Source organism: Drosophila obscura, unplaced genomic scaffold (genome assembly GCF_018151105.1).
Source record: "Drosophila obscura isolate BZ-5 IFL unplaced genomic scaffold, ASM1815110v1 contig_186, whole genome shotgun sequence".
Classification (NCBI taxonomy): Eukaryota; Metazoa; Arthropoda; class Insecta; order Diptera; family Drosophilidae; genus Drosophila; species Drosophila obscura.
Window position 1 is genome coordinate 8395939 of NW_024542774.1, and position 19443 is coordinate 8415381.

The 19443-nt window shown below is 50.6% G+C and overlaps 6 protein-coding genes across 17 annotated transcripts; 3 read left to right on the forward strand and 3 right to left on the reverse strand.

Moving 5' to 3' along the window:
- Positions 1 to 266: 266 nt before the first annotated feature.
- LOC111073588 (phosphatidylinositol 4-phosphate 5-kinase type-1 alpha) lies at positions 267 to 7164 on the forward strand. 9 transcript variants are annotated; one of them, XM_022365964.2, is made up of 17 exons: positions 267 to 633; positions 1122 to 1156; positions 1222 to 1380; positions 1446 to 1643; positions 1702 to 1844; positions 1909 to 2430; positions 2487 to 2591; positions 2659 to 2791; positions 2852 to 2939; positions 3351 to 3413; positions 3550 to 3573; positions 3714 to 3800; positions 3873 to 4166; positions 5182 to 5416; positions 5486 to 5658; positions 5751 to 5836; positions 6113 to 7164. In XM_022365964.2, the coding sequence occupies exons 1-17, from the start codon at positions 546 to 548 to the stop codon at positions 6119 to 6121; spliced, it is 2442 nt and encodes an 813-aa protein (XP_022221656.2). In that variant the 5' UTR covers positions 267 to 545; the 3' UTR covers positions 6122 to 7164. The 9 variants fall into 9 exon arrangements, with proteins under 9 accessions (XP_022221656.2, XP_022221657.2, XP_022221661.2 ...); XM_022365965.2 differs by having other exon boundaries at positions 2499 to 2591; XM_022365969.2 differs by lacking the exon at positions 5751 to 5836.
- LOC111073594 (ER membrane protein complex subunit 8/9 homolog) lies at positions 7050 to 8064 on the reverse strand. Its single transcript, XM_022365981.2, has 2 exons — positions 7750 to 8064; positions 7050 to 7688 (listed from the first exon to the last, which is right to left on the reverse strand). Exons 1-2 carry the CDS (start codon positions 7945 to 7947, stop codon positions 7278 to 7280), a joined length of 609 nt encoding a protein of 202 aa, XP_022221673.1. The 5' UTR covers positions 7948 to 8064; the 3' UTR covers positions 7050 to 7277.
- Positions 8065 to 8228: 164 nt separating this feature from the next.
- LOC111073589 (ATP-dependent zinc metalloprotease YME1L) lies at positions 8229 to 11351 on the reverse strand. 4 transcript variants are annotated; one of them, XM_022365977.2, is made up of 9 exons: positions 11091 to 11351; positions 10589 to 11004; positions 10471 to 10530; positions 10221 to 10413; positions 10067 to 10159; positions 9870 to 9943; positions 9494 to 9807; positions 9045 to 9435; positions 8229 to 8985 (listed from the first exon to the last, which is right to left on the reverse strand). In XM_022365977.2, exons 1-9 carry the CDS (start codon positions 11115 to 11117, stop codon positions 8322 to 8324), a joined length of 2232 nt encoding a protein of 743 aa, XP_022221669.2. In that variant the 5' UTR covers positions 11118 to 11351; the 3' UTR covers positions 8229 to 8321. The 4 variants fall into 4 exon arrangements, with proteins under 4 accessions (XP_022221669.2, XP_022221668.2, XP_022221667.2 ...); XM_022365976.2 differs by having other exon boundaries at positions 9494 to 9810; XM_022365975.2 differs by having other exon boundaries at positions 9870 to 9952.
- A 64-nt stretch (positions 11352 to 11415) lies between these two features.
- LOC111073593 (OCIA domain-containing protein 1) lies at positions 11416 to 12545 on the forward strand. Its single transcript, XM_022365980.2, has 3 exons — positions 11416 to 11620; positions 11679 to 12168; positions 12225 to 12545. Exons 1-3 carry the CDS (start codon positions 11561 to 11563, stop codon positions 12455 to 12457), a joined length of 783 nt encoding a protein of 260 aa, XP_022221672.1. The 5' UTR covers positions 11416 to 11560; the 3' UTR covers positions 12458 to 12545.
- Positions 12522 to 13818, reverse strand: LOC111073592 (probable GDP-L-fucose synthase). The gene is made up of 4 exons (XM_022365979.2): positions 13629 to 13818; positions 13454 to 13568; positions 12840 to 13397; positions 12522 to 12780 (listed from the first exon to the last, which is right to left on the reverse strand). Exons 1-4 carry the CDS (start codon positions 13751 to 13753, stop codon positions 12613 to 12615), a joined length of 966 nt encoding a protein of 321 aa, XP_022221671.1. The 5' UTR covers positions 13754 to 13818; the 3' UTR covers positions 12522 to 12612.
- Positions 13819 to 14040: 222 nt separating this feature from the next.
- LOC111073586 (mediator of RNA polymerase II transcription subunit 23) lies at positions 14041 to 19318 on the forward strand. Its single transcript, XM_022365963.2, has 13 exons — positions 14041 to 14168; positions 14234 to 14327; positions 14381 to 15345; positions 15407 to 15493; positions 15552 to 15754; positions 15813 to 16364; positions 16423 to 16911; positions 16975 to 17301; positions 17372 to 17595; positions 17663 to 17893; positions 17958 to 18615; positions 18677 to 18817; positions 18878 to 19318. The coding sequence occupies exons 1-13, from the start codon at positions 14124 to 14126 to the stop codon at positions 19263 to 19265; spliced, it is 4404 nt and encodes a 1467-aa protein (XP_022221655.2). The 5' UTR covers positions 14041 to 14123; the 3' UTR covers positions 19266 to 19318.
- The last annotated feature ends 125 nt before the right edge of the window (positions 19319 to 19443 follow it).

The following is a 19443-nucleotide window of genomic DNA, read 5'->3' on the forward strand; positions in this document are numbered from 1 at the left end:
AGAAATGCTAATAAAGAAAACGAAAAGAAAACATTAAAAGTGCATTAAACCAATCTCGCCTTGTTTATTAACCTAAGTTCGCCGTAAATTTGGAATTTAGAAATTCAAATTCGCCATTTGAATTTCCTCCAAATGCAACTCTGTGTTGTGGGTGCGTGTGCAGCCCTGTGCCGAGTGGGGGCGCCTCTGTTCATGCGCAGATCAACATCCAGGCTTCCAGGCCCTTCCAGGCTGCTGCCCATGAGTATGCAGTGAAAATGACAGCAGTGGCAGCAGCCCCAGCAGCAGCAGAAGCAGCGGAATCAACATTTTAGCAAAAAAGTTGACGCCATAGCCCATAGCCAGACAAAATCCAAGGTTCCTGCTGCCCCCTGCCCAGTGGATGTGGATTGGATAACAATAAATAGGATCGCGGGACAATATAGTAGTAGCCTTTCAAATACAGTTCCAATCCGCAGCAAGGCCAAAGCAGCATGTCCTACTAACGGTTAAGGGGAAAGAGAGACAGAAAGAGAGAGGGGAGAAGAGAATTACGGCAAGGCACGATGGCTTCTGGCGATGGCGACACCATCAACACCATCGACATGGACAGCTCCTCCACATCGCAGGCGAAACCAGTGGATCCGAGCAATGGTAAATATCCCATCAGTCAGTCAGTCTGTCCATTTCCACTAGACGAAAATCCAAAGAAAGTCGACAAAAAAAATCAATGAATGGCAAATGGAAAGTGTGGCCCTGGCGCATGTGTCTCGCGTGAGGGGGAAAGAAGCAGCAGCAACAGCAGCAGCAGCGCCGCCCCCCGCCATTTGACGTGCAGACTGACAGCCAGGGACAGGCTGGGAGGCGAACTAGTTGACTGCTTGACTGGCGGACGGACAATGACAGAACACATAGGTTCAGATTTGTACGAACCTATGGACAGGCGAAAGTTGATAACAAAGGAAAGTTTATTGCGTGTGTGGGTTGGTCAAGGGCGCGGTTGAGCCATGGAAAGGGGTGGGACGGGGAGGGTCCATCTAAGTTCAAGTCACAGCCATTGGAGCGGTGATTGGCCTAAAATACGTCACGGACTGAATTAAACATGAAATATGGCTAATAATAAAACTCTTTTTCCCACTTAGCCTCCAACGACCATGTGGGTAACTCATCACCCGAGGTAAATATATATACACACCTATGTACAAATAAATACTTATCATTAATGGGTTCAATTACTCTCAGTTGGGCAGCCGACCCTTGCGCACAGCCAACAACAACAACAAGGCGGACAAGGAGCGAAAGCTTGGGCACAGACGCGTTGGCGAGGGCGGCGAGATCACGTACAAAAAAATACAGACATCGCAGATTATGGGCTCCATACAACTGGGCATCCAGCACACCGTGAGAATCAGCTAATCCGATCCGATGAGAACACAGTCAGAATTCATCTGCATTCCTTCAATTAGGTCGGCAGCCTGGCATCGAAGCCCAAGCGGGATCTGCTAATGATGGACTTCTGGGAGATCGAGAGCATCACCTTTCCGCCAGAGGGTTCCAGCCTTACACCTGCCCACCACTACAGTGAATTCAGATATAAGATCTACGCACCCATTGCATTCCGTTACTTTCGGGATCTGTTTGGCATCCAACCAGACGACTTTATGGTGAGAAGCAGTAGCCCTTTTTCTAGGCGTCCACCCACTCACGGTGACTCTTTCCTAGATGTCCATGTGCACTTCTCCGCTGCGAGAACTGTCGAATCCTGGCGCTTCCGGCTCTATATTCTACCTGACGACCGACGACGAGTTCATCATCAAGACGGTGCAACACAAGGAGGGCGAATTCCTACAGAAACTACTGCCTGGGTGGGTACAGCTCACTGCTCACCCAACAGACTCCTTGCATTATCTCGCCCATTATCCGTTTCAGTTACTATATGAATCTGAATCAAAATCCGCGCACGCTCTTGCCAAAGTTCTTCGGACTGTACTGCCTGCAGACGAGCAATGCCAAAAACATTCGCCTGGTGGTCATGAACAATCTGCTGCCGTCGTCGGTGAGGATGCATCTGAAGTACGACCTGAAGGGGTCGACGTTCAAGCGCAAGGCGAACAAGGCGGAGCGGTCCAAGAAGTCGCCCACCTACAAGGACCTCGACTTCATGGAGCAGCATCCCAACGGGATTTTCCTGGAGGCCGAGACCTATTCGGCGCTGATCAAGACCATTCAGCGGGACTGCACGGTGCTGGAGTCCTTCAAGATCATGGACTACTCGCTGCTCCTGGGCGTGCACAACCTGGACGTGGCGCTAAGGGAGAAACTGAGCGAGAGCAGAAAGCCTCTGAGGGCGCCACTGGCCGAGGACTCGGACGGGGATGTGGACGATCCGCTGGACGGCCAGGATGGGGATGGCAAGGACCGCGACACGGCCACGGGCATCAGTCGGAACAAGTGAGTACTCCGCCCATTTCCACGCAGATAAAACTAAAACTCGGAAGCTAATCCAGTGCGGCATACAGATCGGTCAATCGGCAGCGTCTGGTGGCTCATTCCACGGCCATGGAGAGCATTCAGGCGGAGAGCGAACCCATCGATGACGAGGAAGATGTTCCGTAAGTTATTCCACACTTCTCCTGCCCCAACTCTGATCTGATCTAATCAGAATATTCCCATTGCCAGGCCTGGTGGCATTCCGGCGCGCAGCGAAAAGGGCGAACGCCTTCTGCTCTACATCGGAATCATCGACATTCTGCAATCCTACAGGCTGAAGAAGAAGCTGGAGCACACATTCAAAAGCATCATACATGATGGGGTGAGGCGTGGTCGGGATTAAGGCGTACGCCCGCATTTCATACCGACTTCTCTTCCCCAGGAAACCGTATCGGTCTGCCGTCCCTCGTTCTATGCTCAAAGATTCCAAAACTTCATGGCCAAGACCGTGTTCCGCAAGATACCCTCCCGTAAGTGGGCACAGAGAGAGTGCAGAGCACCACTCGGCTTCTCGGCTAAGTACTCGTACTGTAAGGCATTTTTGTGTACAATTTGTGCCCAAAAGACACTCACTCGATTGAAGTGGGTGCTCCTATCCTTAGATGTTTTTTCCGTAGATACACACACATACTGATACACCCACTCATACACACCACACACTGTACACACTTTACACTCGTGTATTGCTAATTTGAATTGATTCGATTGATGTGCAGCAAAAATGCAATATGGTACACCTTGGCCGCCTGCGTAGACTCGGGGATCTGATCATACCTTATATCAATATCCAATATCCAATATCAAATCGCTCTATTCTCTGCTTTCTTTTTTTGAATATGTCTCGAATGCCTCTCACCTCTCTCTCTCTCACACGCATATAGTGGATCTCCCCGAAATCAAAGGGAATCACAGAAAATTTCGTACCTTGGTAACCAGTTATATAGGTAATGGAAATATTGTACAACTTGTTCAGTCTTCTCTTCAGTTTGGTTCGGTTTAGAATATCTTTCAATATTATTAACCACTCACCAATGTTTATTTATTTATTTTCTGTATGATTTCCGAAACGGACGCAAAAAGCATGTCTCTCAATGTCTCAGTCACGTTAGTGTCCATACCCTGGCAACCGTACTGCTACTTTGGCTTTGCGTAGTTACTTTGGAGGCTGTGCTTTTTGACACCTATGACCACTCACCCTCGTGGAGTTCTGGCCTCTAATCCCATCCTCTGCTTGCATCTTCCAGCGCTTAAGCATTCGCCCTCGAAGAGAAAAAGCCTCTCCAAGGCCATACAGCGCTCCATTGACAGCGACATCGAGGCTTCCACCAGGCGTAAGTGGATCGATCCACACCGGCTGACTGTTGGCCCTGTCCCGTCCCTAATCCTCACTCTCCTTTCCACAGCTATGCATGCCTCGCACTCCCACAGCAGTGGCAAGATCCACCAGCCAGCCAAGCCGCCCACCACAGAGCCGACGCCAGGCAGCGCTTCAGCGGCATCCGGAGCAGCTAGTGCCGGGCCATCATCCACGGCCAGTGGGAGTGGGTTTGGTGAGCGCGAGCGCGAGCGGATGCCACCGCCCGTAAAGCAGCGGACTTCAGCAGGGGCTGGCAGCAATCTGAAGGCTCGGGTGCCACCGCCAGTGCCCCCGCGGGGATCTCCTCGTCGACGGGATGGACAGGACCGCTCGACGCCAGGTACAGAACCGCACACTAATCCACCAACAGCCCCAACACAGATCCACACACTGCAGGTGCCCAGGGATACCATGCCCCGCTTTGGCGACCGCCGCTCGCCCAGTAACGTCCAGGATTGGCTCGAGCTGCACGATCTCTTCGATGCCCCCGACCCCGCTGCTCCCGTGGCACCACCACTAGAGCCGATCCCTCCGCTCTCGGTCACTTTTCTGCGCAGATCCTCTCACAGACGAGGCGACTCCCAGCAGTCGGTCTACTCCTCGGCCCGCTCGGAGAGCAGCTTCCGACGTCAGCAGCCGCGCCTGCTCAACCACGTGGACATCTTTCAGCGGCAGAACAGCTTCGTGGCGCACAGCAGGCGCTCCTCAGCGGCGTCCATCATGGGGGGCTTCCCGCCACTGCGAGCCGAGAGCTATCGCTCTGGACGATCACGATCCTCGGGCAGCATTCCCTCCCAGCGCTCGCCACGGCGGGATCTTCAGGAGAAGCAGCAGCGGCGTCAGAAGCGCAGTCGCTATCTGCACTACGCGGATCTGGCACTGGGCGACGATGTCTGCGACACGCAGGAGGACAATCTGTTGCAGTCGATAACCGCCTTCCTGGAGGTGAAGCGGCAGCTGGAGTCAACGCACCGCACGAGGCGGCCGCAGCCCAAGCTTACGGAGCCGCCGCTTCCAGTGAGCAGCGAGCAGCAGCCAACAAAGCCGCAGCCAACGAAGCGAGCAAAGAGACGCGCGCCCAAAACAGCCCCATCCACGATACCCGAGAGCGAAACCCGAGGCTCCCAGGACACCCAGGGCACGAGGGGCTCTTCGGTTGGGGGACAGCAGTAGATGCTACGGCTAGGCACGCTTTCACTCGCTTGGCACACACCCACACACAATCATTCGCAGGCACCGTCACCGTCACCCCAACCTCGTCTCGATTGCTATTTCTGTGTTCTGTGTTACTCGTACTTCTCCGACCGGCCACTCATTATGTATGTTCTCCTCTGCTCTGCTCATTGTATCGCTAGGCACAACTCCATCCTGCAGTTCGACTCCTCCCCCTGCCTTCGACGACATCTCCGAGGACAGCTCGAACAAGAACAGCACATCATCGATGGGGCGCAGGTCTCACCACCACCACCATCACCACCATCATCAGCAGTCCCAGCAGCAGGCGTACTACCAGCAGCAGGCGCAGTACTTGGATCGCAAAATGAACATCGGACCCGCCTATCGAGGCTCCTACAAGGAGGATATCGTGAGGTGAGCTGATGATCTGCCATTCTTTCCATTTATCTTTTCAAGCTTTTGCGTTTGCTTTTTTGTGTATAGCGTCTCTGAGGTGCATCTGGACACGCTGCTGGCGGTGGACACATCGTCGAGCAGCCAGTATGGGTCTCGGGGCGGACTGGCATGGACGCCGCCGGCATCAGGTGAGGGCTCCACACCCACATGGACAGAGGGCACACCCAGTTTTACGGACTCCAGTTCGAGTGGTGATCTCGGTAATTGGCACTTGAGATTTGCTTTTGAATCGCTTTTTGTGTTTCTATATATCTATTTGTATATATGTATTCGTTCACGCTTACAATCGTAGACAACTTCTCGCCCATAAACTCATCTAAAATCGATCGTCACAAGCCGACCGTGGAAGATGCCATCAACTCTCTGTCCTCGGGAATGGTAAATATCCGAGGTGGCAAGCTCTAGATGAATCTACACCCGATCTACAGACAAACAAAAACACACACACATTAATACATATAGTATACACGAGATCTTCGTGGGGCAGGAGGAGGGGGCGGCACACACTCATTCCTAGACATTTCTAAATTGCAAAAACCGTTTTCAGTTTTGGGTGTTATTCCCTCCGTTTTTCTGATACACATACATTCCGCACTCCGTTTTGCAAACCGTTTACATAACTTACTCTCTCTCTGTGTATTGTGGCTCTTATAGATCAACTAACATAGCATGTTGTGGATATGGCAGCACACAGACAGACAAAACACCGAGAACCCAACCAGCCAAGCCTGCGACTCGAATACATCATCATTTGTTATACCACCACCAGCCCACACACAAAATGATAATGCAGGTGCAGGTGCATGTGCAGAGGTGCGCCACACAGGAGGCACTTGTATAGCTAGGATATAATCAAAAGGCGCCCACGTACAACACACATCCATATGTTTGAGGAATATACATACAAATCTATGCGAATACAGACAAACAAACCAGCAGAAGGCAGAAATCAATACTGCAAATGATATTACATACATATATATATACATACAATACATATAACAGGAAGAGAATCAAATAATACTGAGATGAATGCAAGCAACCAGTACCAGTACCAGTTCCAGTTCCAATTCCCATAATCTCGTAATCGTTATATTACGTTCCCTAGCTATGCTCGTATATATAGTATGGTTGAAAGAGTTCGTTTACTCGTACAATACACTGAAATTAAATTAATAAACGTTTTTGCGATACCTACCCTCGATCTCCGACCTACATACATGCATACTATATCCACATACGTATTATGTATACAGTAAACCTACCTACAAATGTATAATCAGCAATCGCGATATTACCAATTACAATATTGTTGTAAAATATTTCAATTTACATACATACATGCCCCAGAAGAGAAAACCAAGAGCAAAATTATATACATATTATATATTCATTTGTATTCATTAACGATTTAAATTAATTGTAACCGTGCTTAGGTTTACTAAAGACAACCACAGACGGGGCGGGGATACAGACGAGACAGCACAGGACATAGTCGGACAGGATTGAACGGGGGGAGGGGAGCAAACAGCAACAGCAACAGACGGACTGGACACGCGCGACATACTTATACTCCAAGGGACAGCAAAGATGAAAGAATTGATTATTTATTAATTAGTTGAATGTTATTTAACTTATATGCATTATTCTAAAGATTACTGAAACCCAAATTGTAATTAAACAATAAATTAAATTGCAAGGTTGAATTTCCGGCTCTGCTTCTCTGTGCCCTTTCTAATGCGAATTTGCTAAACTATAACATACATATTGTTACAATAGGGGTACTGCGCACCCTTTTACCAGGTGGGGGCGACGGGGACTAGTACAGCTTCTGCAGATCGTTCAGCGACTGGTTGAGGAAATCGTTGGTCCAATCGTTCTCTGGGTTGTCCAGGTGGTTGTCAAAGTCGATCACGTCGCGCATGGCGCCGCGCTTTAGCAGCAGCGAAACGCCCTCAAGGGTCTGTGCCGACTGCAACAGTGTGAACTTGGCCTTTGACCATCGGCCAGAGTCGCCCGCACATGTGTAGACCTGAATGGCGGCACGGTCGTGCTCTAGGGTCACCAGCTTGTTGTCCACCAGAGCGAGGCAGGCGTTCTTGAAGTTCTCCTGGATCTTGTCGGCGATTTTTACGGCAGGCGCTTTGTCAATCTGGTTGTCGTAGAAGTTCTCCGGAGCCGCATAGTATCCCGCAATCACGAGGCCTTCCTGTTCTGCATAGGCATCAATCTGAAATGACCCAATTGTCGCAATGCACGGAAATGGTCAATTATGCTTGTGTAGCACCCACCTGCATAAGGGCAACCTCCGCCATGGGAGTGACGTGCAGGCATTGATGAAACAGCGGTATTGCATCCACGATTTCCACCAGCGACCCTTTCGATGTCTTTTCGGCCAGCAGCAGGCCGTTCACAGCCTGGTGGGGATATTTGGCCGCATGGAATATCAGCTTTGTGTATGCGCGCTCGGAAATTTTGTAGTCGCACATTTTATTTGATTACTTTCGCAATTTATTAAAACTGAAAAAAAAACACGAACCCCGTTCAATCAATTAGCTGGCCTTTGCGTAGGGCTGGACACAATATCGATAGACCTTTTCTGGTATCGATATTGCTATCGGATGACACAAAACGTTACACTGACTTCACTTCAATTTTATATTTATTTCAAACTAAAATTTAACTAAAGTACTACGTGGCTGATGGAAAACATTACTAAATATGTTTAACATTTTATTTCTTAACTGTCCGTCTGCGTCCCGTTCTAGTATTATATCCTTTCTTTTAGTTTAGCGGTACAACTAAAGTTTGTTTGCAGTTCATCAGCTCCATGCCCACCGAGGGCAATCGTTAAAAGAGGAAACTACGTCTGGTTGTCGTGTAATATTGCCTTGATATCGTCAGCGTCCAGAGTCTCGTACTTCAAGAGCGCCTCGGCAAGCGCCTTGTGCTCCTTGGTATGTTTCTTCAGAATGGCCTTCGCCCGCTCGTAGCTATCGCTGAGGATGCGCTTGATTTCGGCATCCACCGCCTCAATGGTGTTGGGTCCCAGAGTTTCGCCGGTGCCCAGACCCTTGCTTGGCTCAATCGTGCGCAGACCCACCTTTTCCGACATGCCCCAGTCCTTGACCATGTGTGTGGCAATAGAGGTTGCCTGTTTGAGATCGCTACTGGCTCCCGAGGTAATCTTGTCCAATCCAAAGATGATCTCTTCGGCAGCACGTCCACCCATCATGGTGTCCATCATGGCCAATAGCTGTGCCTTGGTCACATGATATCGCTCCTTCTCGGGTATGTACGCGGTGTGTCCCAGCGACGGGCCGCGAGGCATGATGGTTACCTTATGCAGTGGATGCGACTCCTTTGTGTAATAGGCGACAATCGCATGACCTCCCTCGTGATAGGCGGTAATGGTGTTTGCCTCCTCGTCGGGCAGGCGAGCCTTGCGCTCGGGACCCATAAGTACCTTGTCGCGTGCAGTCTCCAAGTGCTTCATGTTCACCGTCTCAGCTCCGTCGATGGCAGCTCTGCAAGGGTTATTACTCTTAGCGCCACTCCATGCCCATTCCTTTGAAATCTATCTCACCTTAGTGCCGCCTGGTTAATCATGTTCTCCAGGTCTGCGCCCGTGAAGCCGGAGGTGCCACGTGCCAGCATATCCAGATCGATGTCGTCGTGCAGAATTTTGGTTAAATATAGAGAGAGGATTTCCTTGCGGCCAGTAAAGTCTGGCGTGGATACCACCACCTCGACATCGAAGCGACCGGGACGCAGCAGGGCCTGATCCAGATCGTCCCGGCGATTGGTGGCACCCAGCACAATGACGCCAGCGTTCTGATGGAAACCATCCATCTCGGAGAGCAGCTGGTTTATGGTTTGATTCGCATACGGATGCAGCACTGAGTTTGTCCTCTTAGCGCCCACCGAATCAATTTCATCGATGAAGATCACACACGGGGCCCGAGCCTTGGCCGCCTCTGCAAAAGATGTGAATTACATTCTACTCTCTAACCGTAGCGCTAAGTCTTCACTTACTGAACAAGTCTCGCACACGTCTGGCGCCTTGGCCAACGAGAACCTCGTCAAACTCTGGTCCGGCGGCATGGAAGAATGGCACTTTGGCTTCGCCTGCCACGGCACGTGCCAGCAGGGTTTTTCCAGTTCCTGGAGGTCCAACCAGGAGCACACCCTTCGGAAGCTTGCCGCCTAGGTTCGAGAACTTGTCGGGATTCTTGAGGAACTCAACCACTTCCTTGAGCTCCTGCTTGGCTTCGTCGCAGCCCTTGACGTCGTCGAATGTGACATTGATTTCCTCCGGATCAACCTCCACCTGGTTACCCAGTTGAATGCTACTAAAAGAGAGAAACATTAATACTGTTCTGGCGACGCCTGTATGGTGTCGAGGACTCACCGAAAGACGGAACCGTTCGAAGTGGTGAAGAAGCTCAGGAATATGCCAATGAAAACGACGATAACGATGAGTGTCTGGAAAATCTGTGTGATAATTACTGGGCATTATTTGAGCAACTGGGGGACGAGATTCCATTGGTAAAGGGAATGGGAATGGATATGGGTCCAAATATGTCATTGGAGGATCTTGAGTAATACCTTCAGATACTTCATTGTTTTGCCCGTTTTCGGTGAATCTTCCGAGTTTGCAGCGGCCAAATAGCCTTCGGCAAATGCAATCTTGAGGTTCTCCTGCAAAAATTTTTTGTTCCATTAGAGCTAGCCGATCCATTAAGACTGCACAGCAGCTTACCGCATTGTGAGTGGCTCCGTGTCCGTCGGATTTGGACAGTAGTTTTCTAAGTTTCTCTCCCTGAAAGTTTGTTTCCCCATCTAGCTTTTGTGATGCTGTCCCCAGTGCGTTCTTCAGTCTGGACGTCATCGTTGGATTTCGTTTCTGCTCCGCCTCTATGGAGCGATCCGTCTTGAAGCCGCGTAACTGCCTCCTGTACGAAATTCAAAGTTAACAAGCGGCTCGGGCGCTCTGCCTTTATGGTACTCACAGTTGATGGTGGGAGAAGAGCGGATTTAGAAGACTTTGCGTTACGATTGGAAACATTTTTCTGAAATCCAAGGACATGTTAATAGGGATCAAGTACAGATATGAACGGATTGATTTACACATGTGCGCCTATAGACTGGGCGTCTGCTGCCCCGTCCAAAGTGACTTCAAACTGATAATTTTGTTGCTGCTCATGGCCGATCTGTGTGACTGGCTCTACTAGCGTGACGTGGACGTTTCCGATGGCGGGTAGCATGCGGGTTACCTTGGCGAGGGCATCGTTCACCAGCGCCGTGTCCAGGATTCCGTTCAGCCTGACAGCCTTCTCCACCATGCTCTGCAGGTTGGCGCCCGACCGACTGAGCAGGTTCTTGAACTCCAGCACGAGCGCATGGCACTTGCCCGTCGTTGCCTGTTTGGATGACTTTGATTTGTCAGCAAAAAGGCGCGCAGCCCCAGCGCCTCCTGGCAGCTTGGTACGCTTCACGGTGTAGTAATGCGGTTTTCTACTAAAGTTGCCAAGGTAGAGGTAGGGCTGTCATTGAACGTAAGAGAAAACGAGCGTCAGTGGGGGACGGATCGGCGGCAATGGGTGGTGGGCCGTGCTGCGCGCACACTTACCACAGAGTGTGTGGTGGCGGAGAACATTTCCAAAAAATACAAAACTTTAATTAATTACAATAATAACACGGCTCGGCTCTGGATCGGCAGACGACACAGCTGTAAAATGTCATAATCTGCGTGCGTGTTGCATCCCTGGCACTGGTTGTTATGTGTGGCATCAACCCTGGACGCGATATGGCGAATTTGTATTTATTTTCTTTTATTTATTACTGAGTATCTAAATGGGTTTTTGTTTTGACAACTTATGCGCTGCCTCGTGTTTGTGTTAGGGATCGACTACGGATGACATTTCATTTTCGTATTAATACATCATATGTCGTTTAAGAGAGAGAAAAAACGGCGCGAGCGCATTTAGACAGGGTTGCTTCCGCTAGTGCCAGTGCTGTCAAGCTACCTTAGCCGGCCCGCTGCCAGTATTCTGTACCAATCGTTTATATTTCATAAATTCTCCATCAAATTGTGTCATCATGGATTTGCCGTTGAATGATGGCCCCCGGCCGCCTCAGCAAGAAAATCCACACCCACTGGTCAGTACAATGAGTTTTGTTTTCTCTGGTCGTAATATTGAATTACGTTAATTTTCAGGCAGACTATCAGTTCTCTGCGGAGGAGGTGAAGGCATTACGTGAGTGCAACACTGAATCTTTCCTCCAGCGGTCGCTGCCCTTCGGCACAGGTCTGGGCCTGTTGGCCTACTTTGGTGTGAAGAATGGCTACCTGCAGGGCAATGGAAAGTACGGAGCTGTGCCCAAAGTGGTCATGGGCGTCATCCTGGGTTACTTTGTGGGCAAGTTCAGCTACCAGCAGAAGTGCGCCGAAAAGATAATGCGGCTGCCAAACTCCCGCCTAGGCGAAGTCCTGCGGCAGCGCCGACAGGGTGGTGGTGTCATTAGCACCATCACGCCAGATGAGAGCCTGAGCCGAGCGTTCACATTGGCTCCCTTCTCGCCCAGCTCCGCGGATGTGTACAGCGACGAGGGAATGAAGCCTTCGCGCAACACTGCTCTGAACTTGGACACTGAATCACGGCCCACTTTGGCTGGCTTAGATGACATATACCGGCCCAGCCTGGACTGTGAGTAATCTGCACTGAATTTAATGACGAATATTTTACATTTCCCCTATTTGCAGCGTCTGGCCAATTGATGGACACTGAACTGCCTCTGGAGCCGGCCAAGCCGGGACAAAGCTACGAAGATTTGCGCAAGAAGAATCGCGAGGAGTACGCGAGTCGTCAGCAGAGTCCCTACTCAAAGCCCTACGAGCCTCCGGCGCCCCTTCAGCAGCGCCATGTCGAGCCAGCACCGGAAGCAGCCACTGGAAGTCCGAAGAGGAATAAATATGGCGACTCCTGGACAGATTGAGCCACTCACCATATGCTATTGTTACTGATTACAGCCGTTTGTTTGGATATAAAAGTCAGGAAGTGTTTGATTCCCTCAAACTTCTGAAGAAATAAGGAGTTTATTTACGTTTGTTGGTTGTGCATTCGGAATTTCGGATAAGCCTCATGCCCGAGCTATTTTCTGGCCTGTTCATAGTTAGTTCTGTACCACTCCACCGATTTTTTAATAGCACCTTCAAAGTCCGTGAATGTGTACTCCGGCAGGAGACTGCGAAGCTTCGCATTGGACGCTGTCTTCTTGTACTGCCCGTCAGCTTTGCTTGTATCACAAACAAGTTTACCCTGAAGTTGGACAATAATTTATTATGAAAGTTCCAACTGGGCTGCTTTTAACTCGTCACCTTGAACTTAAATGCCGTGGCTATGGCCTGGGCCACCTCGAAGATGGTCACCTCCTGGACTTCGTCGACACTCAGGACAATTGGCTCGACGCTGTCGTAGTTCCGCAGCACCCAAATCATCAGCTCTGCCAAGTCGAGGGAGTAGATAAACTGACGCAGAGGCTTGCCACTCCCAAAGACTGTGAAGACCTTCTCGCTTTCTGGCGTATCAGGTTGCTCCGTGATCAGCTTGTGCATGCGATTGATCATGCCCGGTATGACGTGACTCACCTCGGGCTTGTAGTTGTCGTGGGGACCGAAGATGTTGCAGGGAATCACAGAAGTGTACAAGTGTCCGTACTTGTCGTTGTACGCGTGGTTCTGAATGTCGATCAGCCGCTTCGCGTAGGAATACCCGTAGTTGGAAGGATGTGGGGGACCATTATGGACCATAGTCTCGTCTATGGGGTATGTGGTGTTATCCGGGAATATACAAGTGGACAGGCAGGAGACGACTTTGGTGCATCCCTGCTCGTGGGCCGTTTGCAGTACATTGTCGTTGATCAGCAGATTGTTTCGCTGTAACCGAAGAAAGTTTGATTTTTGATATTGTATTAAAAGCCCGGACAGCTCACCAAAAAGTCCAGGTTATTGTTCATGTTGTGGAACAGACCGCCGACCATGGCGGCCAGGTGGATGACATGCGTGGGCTTTTCCTTAGCGAACAGTGCCTGCGTGGCTGCCAGATTCCTATGGAAAATGCGTGTTTATTCACCGACTTGCGACGAGTCCAAGTCCCACGATACTCACGTCAAGTCGGCATCTTTGGAGCCGGCAAAATACCATTCCTCATCCGTGGGCCCCTGCTCCTTGATGATAGCTTCTAGGGCTTTGCCCACAAGGCCAGTTCCACCTGTAACCAGCACTTTCTTCATTGTTTCGACCCGACCCAGAATTTTCCAGCAAAAACAATAGTTTAAGGTGTTATGACACTAGACTTTGCTAACTGACTACCTGGAAAACTGAGCTGGGAGCAACAAGTAGTTCCTTTGTTGTTTAACTGAAAGCCAGTAGACGGGTCTAGCGGCGGCTACGAACACTACGAACTCTCTGCGCAATAAATTTAGAGATTGTTGAGACTCTAATCATTAGAGTCTAATGTCATAGCATCTTAACGTTCCCCAGGGCTGGCGAAGAACTGTCTATCGTCTGTCTGCGTGTGATATCGATTATCGCTGGAGCCGGGCCAGACTGGAAATTTTGTTTATGCGGCCAGAAATGCGAAATAAATTAAAATTTAAATAAATGGACATGGAAACGCAAATAATAGACACTGTAAACGACTTCCTGGTAGGACACGGATCATCCGCAACGAAAGAAATCGTTAGAGCTAACATGGCTTTTGCCTTTTACAGAAAGTAGACTCTATCGACGAGGCCTTTGTGAGCGTCATCGTCTTCAAGCCATTTGGCGAAGAGGAAAAGGCAAAGAATTTCTCAAATGATTTGGGTATGCGTATCTCTGCGAGTGGTCTCGTTTTGTCTAACCAATTTATTTTGCAGTTACGGCCTTCGGCAACGTTGCGCAGGAGCATCGGGAGCATGTCCTGCGGCTGTACCTGCTGCGGGCCGCCAGCGCGTCTAGTTACCATATGAAAGTAATGATGGCCGCGCTGGTGAAGCTGGTGGACGCGCATGTGATAACAGCCTGGATGCTCTGCGACAAGGTGTTGATGTGTGAGAAACTGGACTACGAACACAAGACCTTTTGGATCGAAAGTTTTCGGCTCATCAAGAAGGTGATCATGCAGGTGGACTACAAGGGTGTGCGCGAGATCATGAAGGTGTGCCGCGACAAGGCGCAGTGGTTTCCCCTCAACGTCAACGTGACCTACATGCCGCAGCTGCTGGCCGTGGAGGAGATACTGCGCTTCCTGTTCGATCGGAATAATTGCTTACTGCCAGCTTACTTCGTTGCCAACGAGATAATGCGACCGTTTCCCTATCACTGGAAGCTGAACAAGCTGATGACCGACTTTGTCGAGGAGTTCCGCACCACGGCCCAAATGGTATCGATCATTGGACACGCCAACATGCTGCCCATTGTGGAGCACTTTGGCTACGCCGATCATATGATGAACTCCTGGCGCCTGGACCACAACACGTTGAAGTTCAATTTTAAGGGCAGCCTGCCCTACGAACCAGAACTGCTGGAGGAGCAGCGGCCCCTGCTGCGCTATGTGCTGGAGCAGCCGTACTCCCGCGAGATGGTCTCACAAATGCTGAATCTGCAGAAGCACCAAAAGCAGCGCTACAATGCCCTGGAGGAGCAGCTGGTCAACCTGATCATCCATGCCATGGAAATGACTGAGGCAAATGACGCCACTGCAGGCAGTGGATTCAACTCCTCCGACGAGCAGATCACCCCCAACGAGTGGGTCTGGCTACATCTCTCCTCGCAGCTGATTTACTTTGTGCTCTTTCAGTTTGTCAGCTTTATGCACATCGTCCTGTCGCTGCACGAGAAGGTGAGCCTCACAGATCGATCAATACATCTTTATACCCTTTTTACCCTTCTTCCCCCGGCAGCTCTCAAAGTTGGAGCTACGCAAGGGACGCGACCAGTTGATGTGGATCCTGCTGCAATTCATCTCGGGCAGCATTCAAAAGAATCCCGTAGGAGGCGCCACAGACTTTAAAGAACGAACAGAATTCAACTGCAAATCCATTCCAGATCACCAACTTTCTGCCTGTCTTCAGGCTGTTCGATCTGCTGTACCCGGAGCAGGAGCCGCTCAAGCTGCCGGACATCAACAAATCGTCCATGGTCCGCCACATGGCCCCCATTTGTGTGTGGATCCATCTGATGAAGAAGGCGCGTGTGGAGAACATGAACATTACACGGCCGCTGCCCATTGCCCTGAAGAATCACCACGAGTAAGCATCCACTTAATGGCCTGGAGGATCAGTCAGTAACCGTTCAATCCGCCCACAGCTTCCTGCAGCACCTGGTCTCGCCAAACACCATGATGAACATGACTCTGGGCAACGACTTTCGCATCATTCTTGTCTGCAATGCCTACTCGACCAATCAGGAGTACTTCGGACGACCCATGGGTCTGCTGCTGGAGGCCCTTAGTGGAACCTCCAAGTCCCCCAGTGGGGCCCAGATACATGCCGTAAACTTTTCGGTGGCGGTGCTGGACAGCCTCACAGTGCACAGCAAAATGTCGCTGATCCACAGCTTCGTCACGCAAATGCTGAAGCAGGCCCAGACCAAGGGCCAAGTGCCGGCAGCGGCGCTGCTGGAAACATACGCGAGACTGCTGGTCTACACGGAAATCGAGTCGCTTGGCGTTAAGGGCTTCCTGAGCCAACTAATGCCCACGGTGTTCAAGAACCATGCCTGGGCCATGCTTCACACTCTGATGGAAATGTTCTCATACCGCCTGCACCATGTGCCCACACACTACCGGGTCCAGCTACTGTCGCTGCTCCACTCGCTCTCTTCGGTGCCGCAGACCAATAAAATGCAGCTAAATCTATGGTGAGGCGTCAATGAAAAAAGGAAACTGGCATCCCCTTTTAACTATTGTAAATTGTAGCTTCGAATCGACCGGACTGCGCCTGATTACCAGCATTGGATCGGCGGAGTTCCAGCCTCAGTTCTCGCGCTACTTCAACGACAAGTCTCCGGGAGCGGTGGCGTCCAACGAGAGCGAGGAGCTGAACCGTGTGCTAATCCTGACGCTGGCCCGTTCCATGCATGTCCACGGTGGCGGCGACGAGATGCAGAGCTGGTGCAAGGACTTTTTGGCAAACATAATGCAGCACACGCCACATTCGTGGTCATTGCAGTCGCTGGCCTGCTTCCCGCCAGCCCTGAACGAGTACTTCACACAGAATGCCCAGCCGCCGGAGAACAAGCAGCAGCTGAAAAAGTCCGTGGAGGAGGAGTATCGCACGTGGACCTCGATGACCAGCGAAAACGACATCATTGCACACTTTCTGCGCCCCACGACAAATCCCCTGTTCTTGTGCCTGCTCTTCAAGATCATTTGGGAGACGGAGAGCATCAGTCCGGTGGCCTACAAGTGAGTAGATAATCTCAAAAGCTCCTACCCTTTGCGGCCTTCATTACCCCGATCTCCCCTCAGGATCCTGGAGGGCATCAGTGCCCGCGCACTGACTACGCATTTGCGGAAGTTTTGCGATTACCTGGTCGCAGAGGTGGCCAGCTCTTCCGATGGCCGTGACTTCATCCACAAGTGCGTGGACACGATCAACAACATGATCTGGAAGTTCAATGTGGTGACCATCGATCGCGTGGTGCTCTGCCTGGCCCTGCGCACCCACGAGGGCAATGAGGCGCAGGTCTGTTTCCTGATCATTCAGCTGCTGTTGCTGAAAGCCAGCGAGCTGCGGAATCGGGTGCAGGAGTTCTGCAAGGACAACAACCCCGATCACTGGAAGCAGAGCAACTGGTAAGATTGTGAGATTTCCGCCATCGCGGCAGGGAAACTGTATTCTCTGTTCTCTCTCTCTGTCCCTTAGGCAGGACAAGCATCTCTCCTTCCACCAGAAGTACCCCGAAAAGTTTGCCCTCGACGAGTCTGCCTCGCACCTGGCCCTTCCGGTCTACTTCAGCAATGTTTGCCTGCGCTTTCTGCCCGTGCTCGATGTGGTGGTGCATCGCTTCATTGAGCTCACCATTCCGAATGTCCACCAGATCTTGGGCTTCATTCTGGATCATCTGAGCATACTCTACAAGTTTCATGGTGCGTACACACTGCCCACAGCAGCCTGCCAGCAAGAATAAACAATGGTGGGTTCTCTTTTCTGTAGATCGGCCCATCACCTATCTGTACAACACCCTGCACTACTATGAGCGCATTCTGCGGGAACGACCCTCATTGAAGAAGAAGCTGGTGAGCACGATTACGGGCGCCTTCAGTGATATTCGGCCACCAAACTGGAGCGTCAGTGAGCCCTATAAGGTGTTTCTGCAAAATCAAGACTTGCTGTGGACCCCAGAGCTGAGCTACTACATGAACTTAATCAAGCGATTGTCAGAAAGTAAGTTCAACTAAAGGAAAGTTAATGGAAACTCAAGTTAATCCCTCGTTGTTTCCCCGTTCAGCCATCAGTGGGAAGAATGTTTTCTACACCACGGACTGGCGTTTCAACGAGTTTCCCAATGCCCCTGCCCATGCGCTGTATGTGACGTGTGTGGAGCTGTTGGGTCTGCCAGTGGCACCCGCTCTGGTGGCCAACAACCTAATCGACGTGATAGTCAGCGGCTATGCGGTGATTCCGCAGAAGGAGATCCACAGCTACATAAATGCCGTGGGCATCGTGATGGCTGCCCTGCCAGAGCCCTACTGGACCGGCATCTACGACCGCCTGAAGGAAATGCTGAATACACCCAACATGCTGAACTGGACGTATCGCTTCGATGCCTTCGAGCTGTTCAACTTCAAGACGGTGCGCGAGGCGATGCTGGAGAAGAGCTACGCTGTGGTGCTGGCAGTGGCTCACTCGGTCTTCCACCACATGGGCGTCTTCAAGCTGGCGGCCATGACCAGACACATCAAGGAGAAGCTGAAGCCCTGCGTCCACACAGAGCAGCAGCTGCTCTATCTCTGCCATGTCTTCGGTCCCTTTATGAAACGCATCGAGCTGGAGACCCCGAATGCTGTGGCGGGCATTGCCATTTTGCTCTATGAGATACTAGAGGTCGTCGATAAGCATAGCGGTGCCAGACCACTGCAATATGTGGATCAGATATGTGATTTCCTGTAAATATTCCAGATTATTCGTACGAATATTGGAGATTAATGAACATTTTATCGCTTGCAGCTACCACATCAAGTACATCCATGTGGGGAACACCATCAAAAACGAATCGGAGGCAATCATTAAACGACTGCGCCCCCTGCTACAAATGCGCTTGCGCTTCATTTCGTATCTGAATCTGGAGGATATCCACGCAGAAAAGATGTAAGAAATTCTTTAGATGAAATATAATTTAACATTAAACTTATTCTCATTTGATTTAAGCGCCGAAAGCAATGCGAATTCAGTCACAAATCAAACACAGTCGCCGTTGCAACCTCAACACCAGCAGCAGCCTATGCAGCAGCAGCAGCAACAACCTATGCAGCAGCAGCAGCAACAAACTACCATGCAGCAGCAGCAACAACCTATGCAGCAGCAGCAACAACCCATGCAGCAGCAGCAGCAACCTATGCAACAGCAGCAGCAACAACCCATGCAGCAGCAGCAACAGTTGAATGCGGCACAAACAACGAGTGTTCCACTGGGTAGCGGTGGCAATCCCCAACAGCAGCAGCAACTCAACCAACAGCAGCAAATGTACATGCAGCACATGCAACAGCAGCAGCAACAACAACAGCATATGCAAAGTATGGGCATGCGCCACAACTAGATATAGAGGGCCCCTATACCCTACCAGACGTAATACCTAGCTCTAGAATAAGTTAAATGTAGTAGTATTATTAGAACTTGTACCGGTTCTCGCATCATTCATCAGATCTTGTATGTGAGAATTCCATTCATAGCGTAAATTATTAGCTGATAAGCGAATTTTAAAATATTTATTCAAT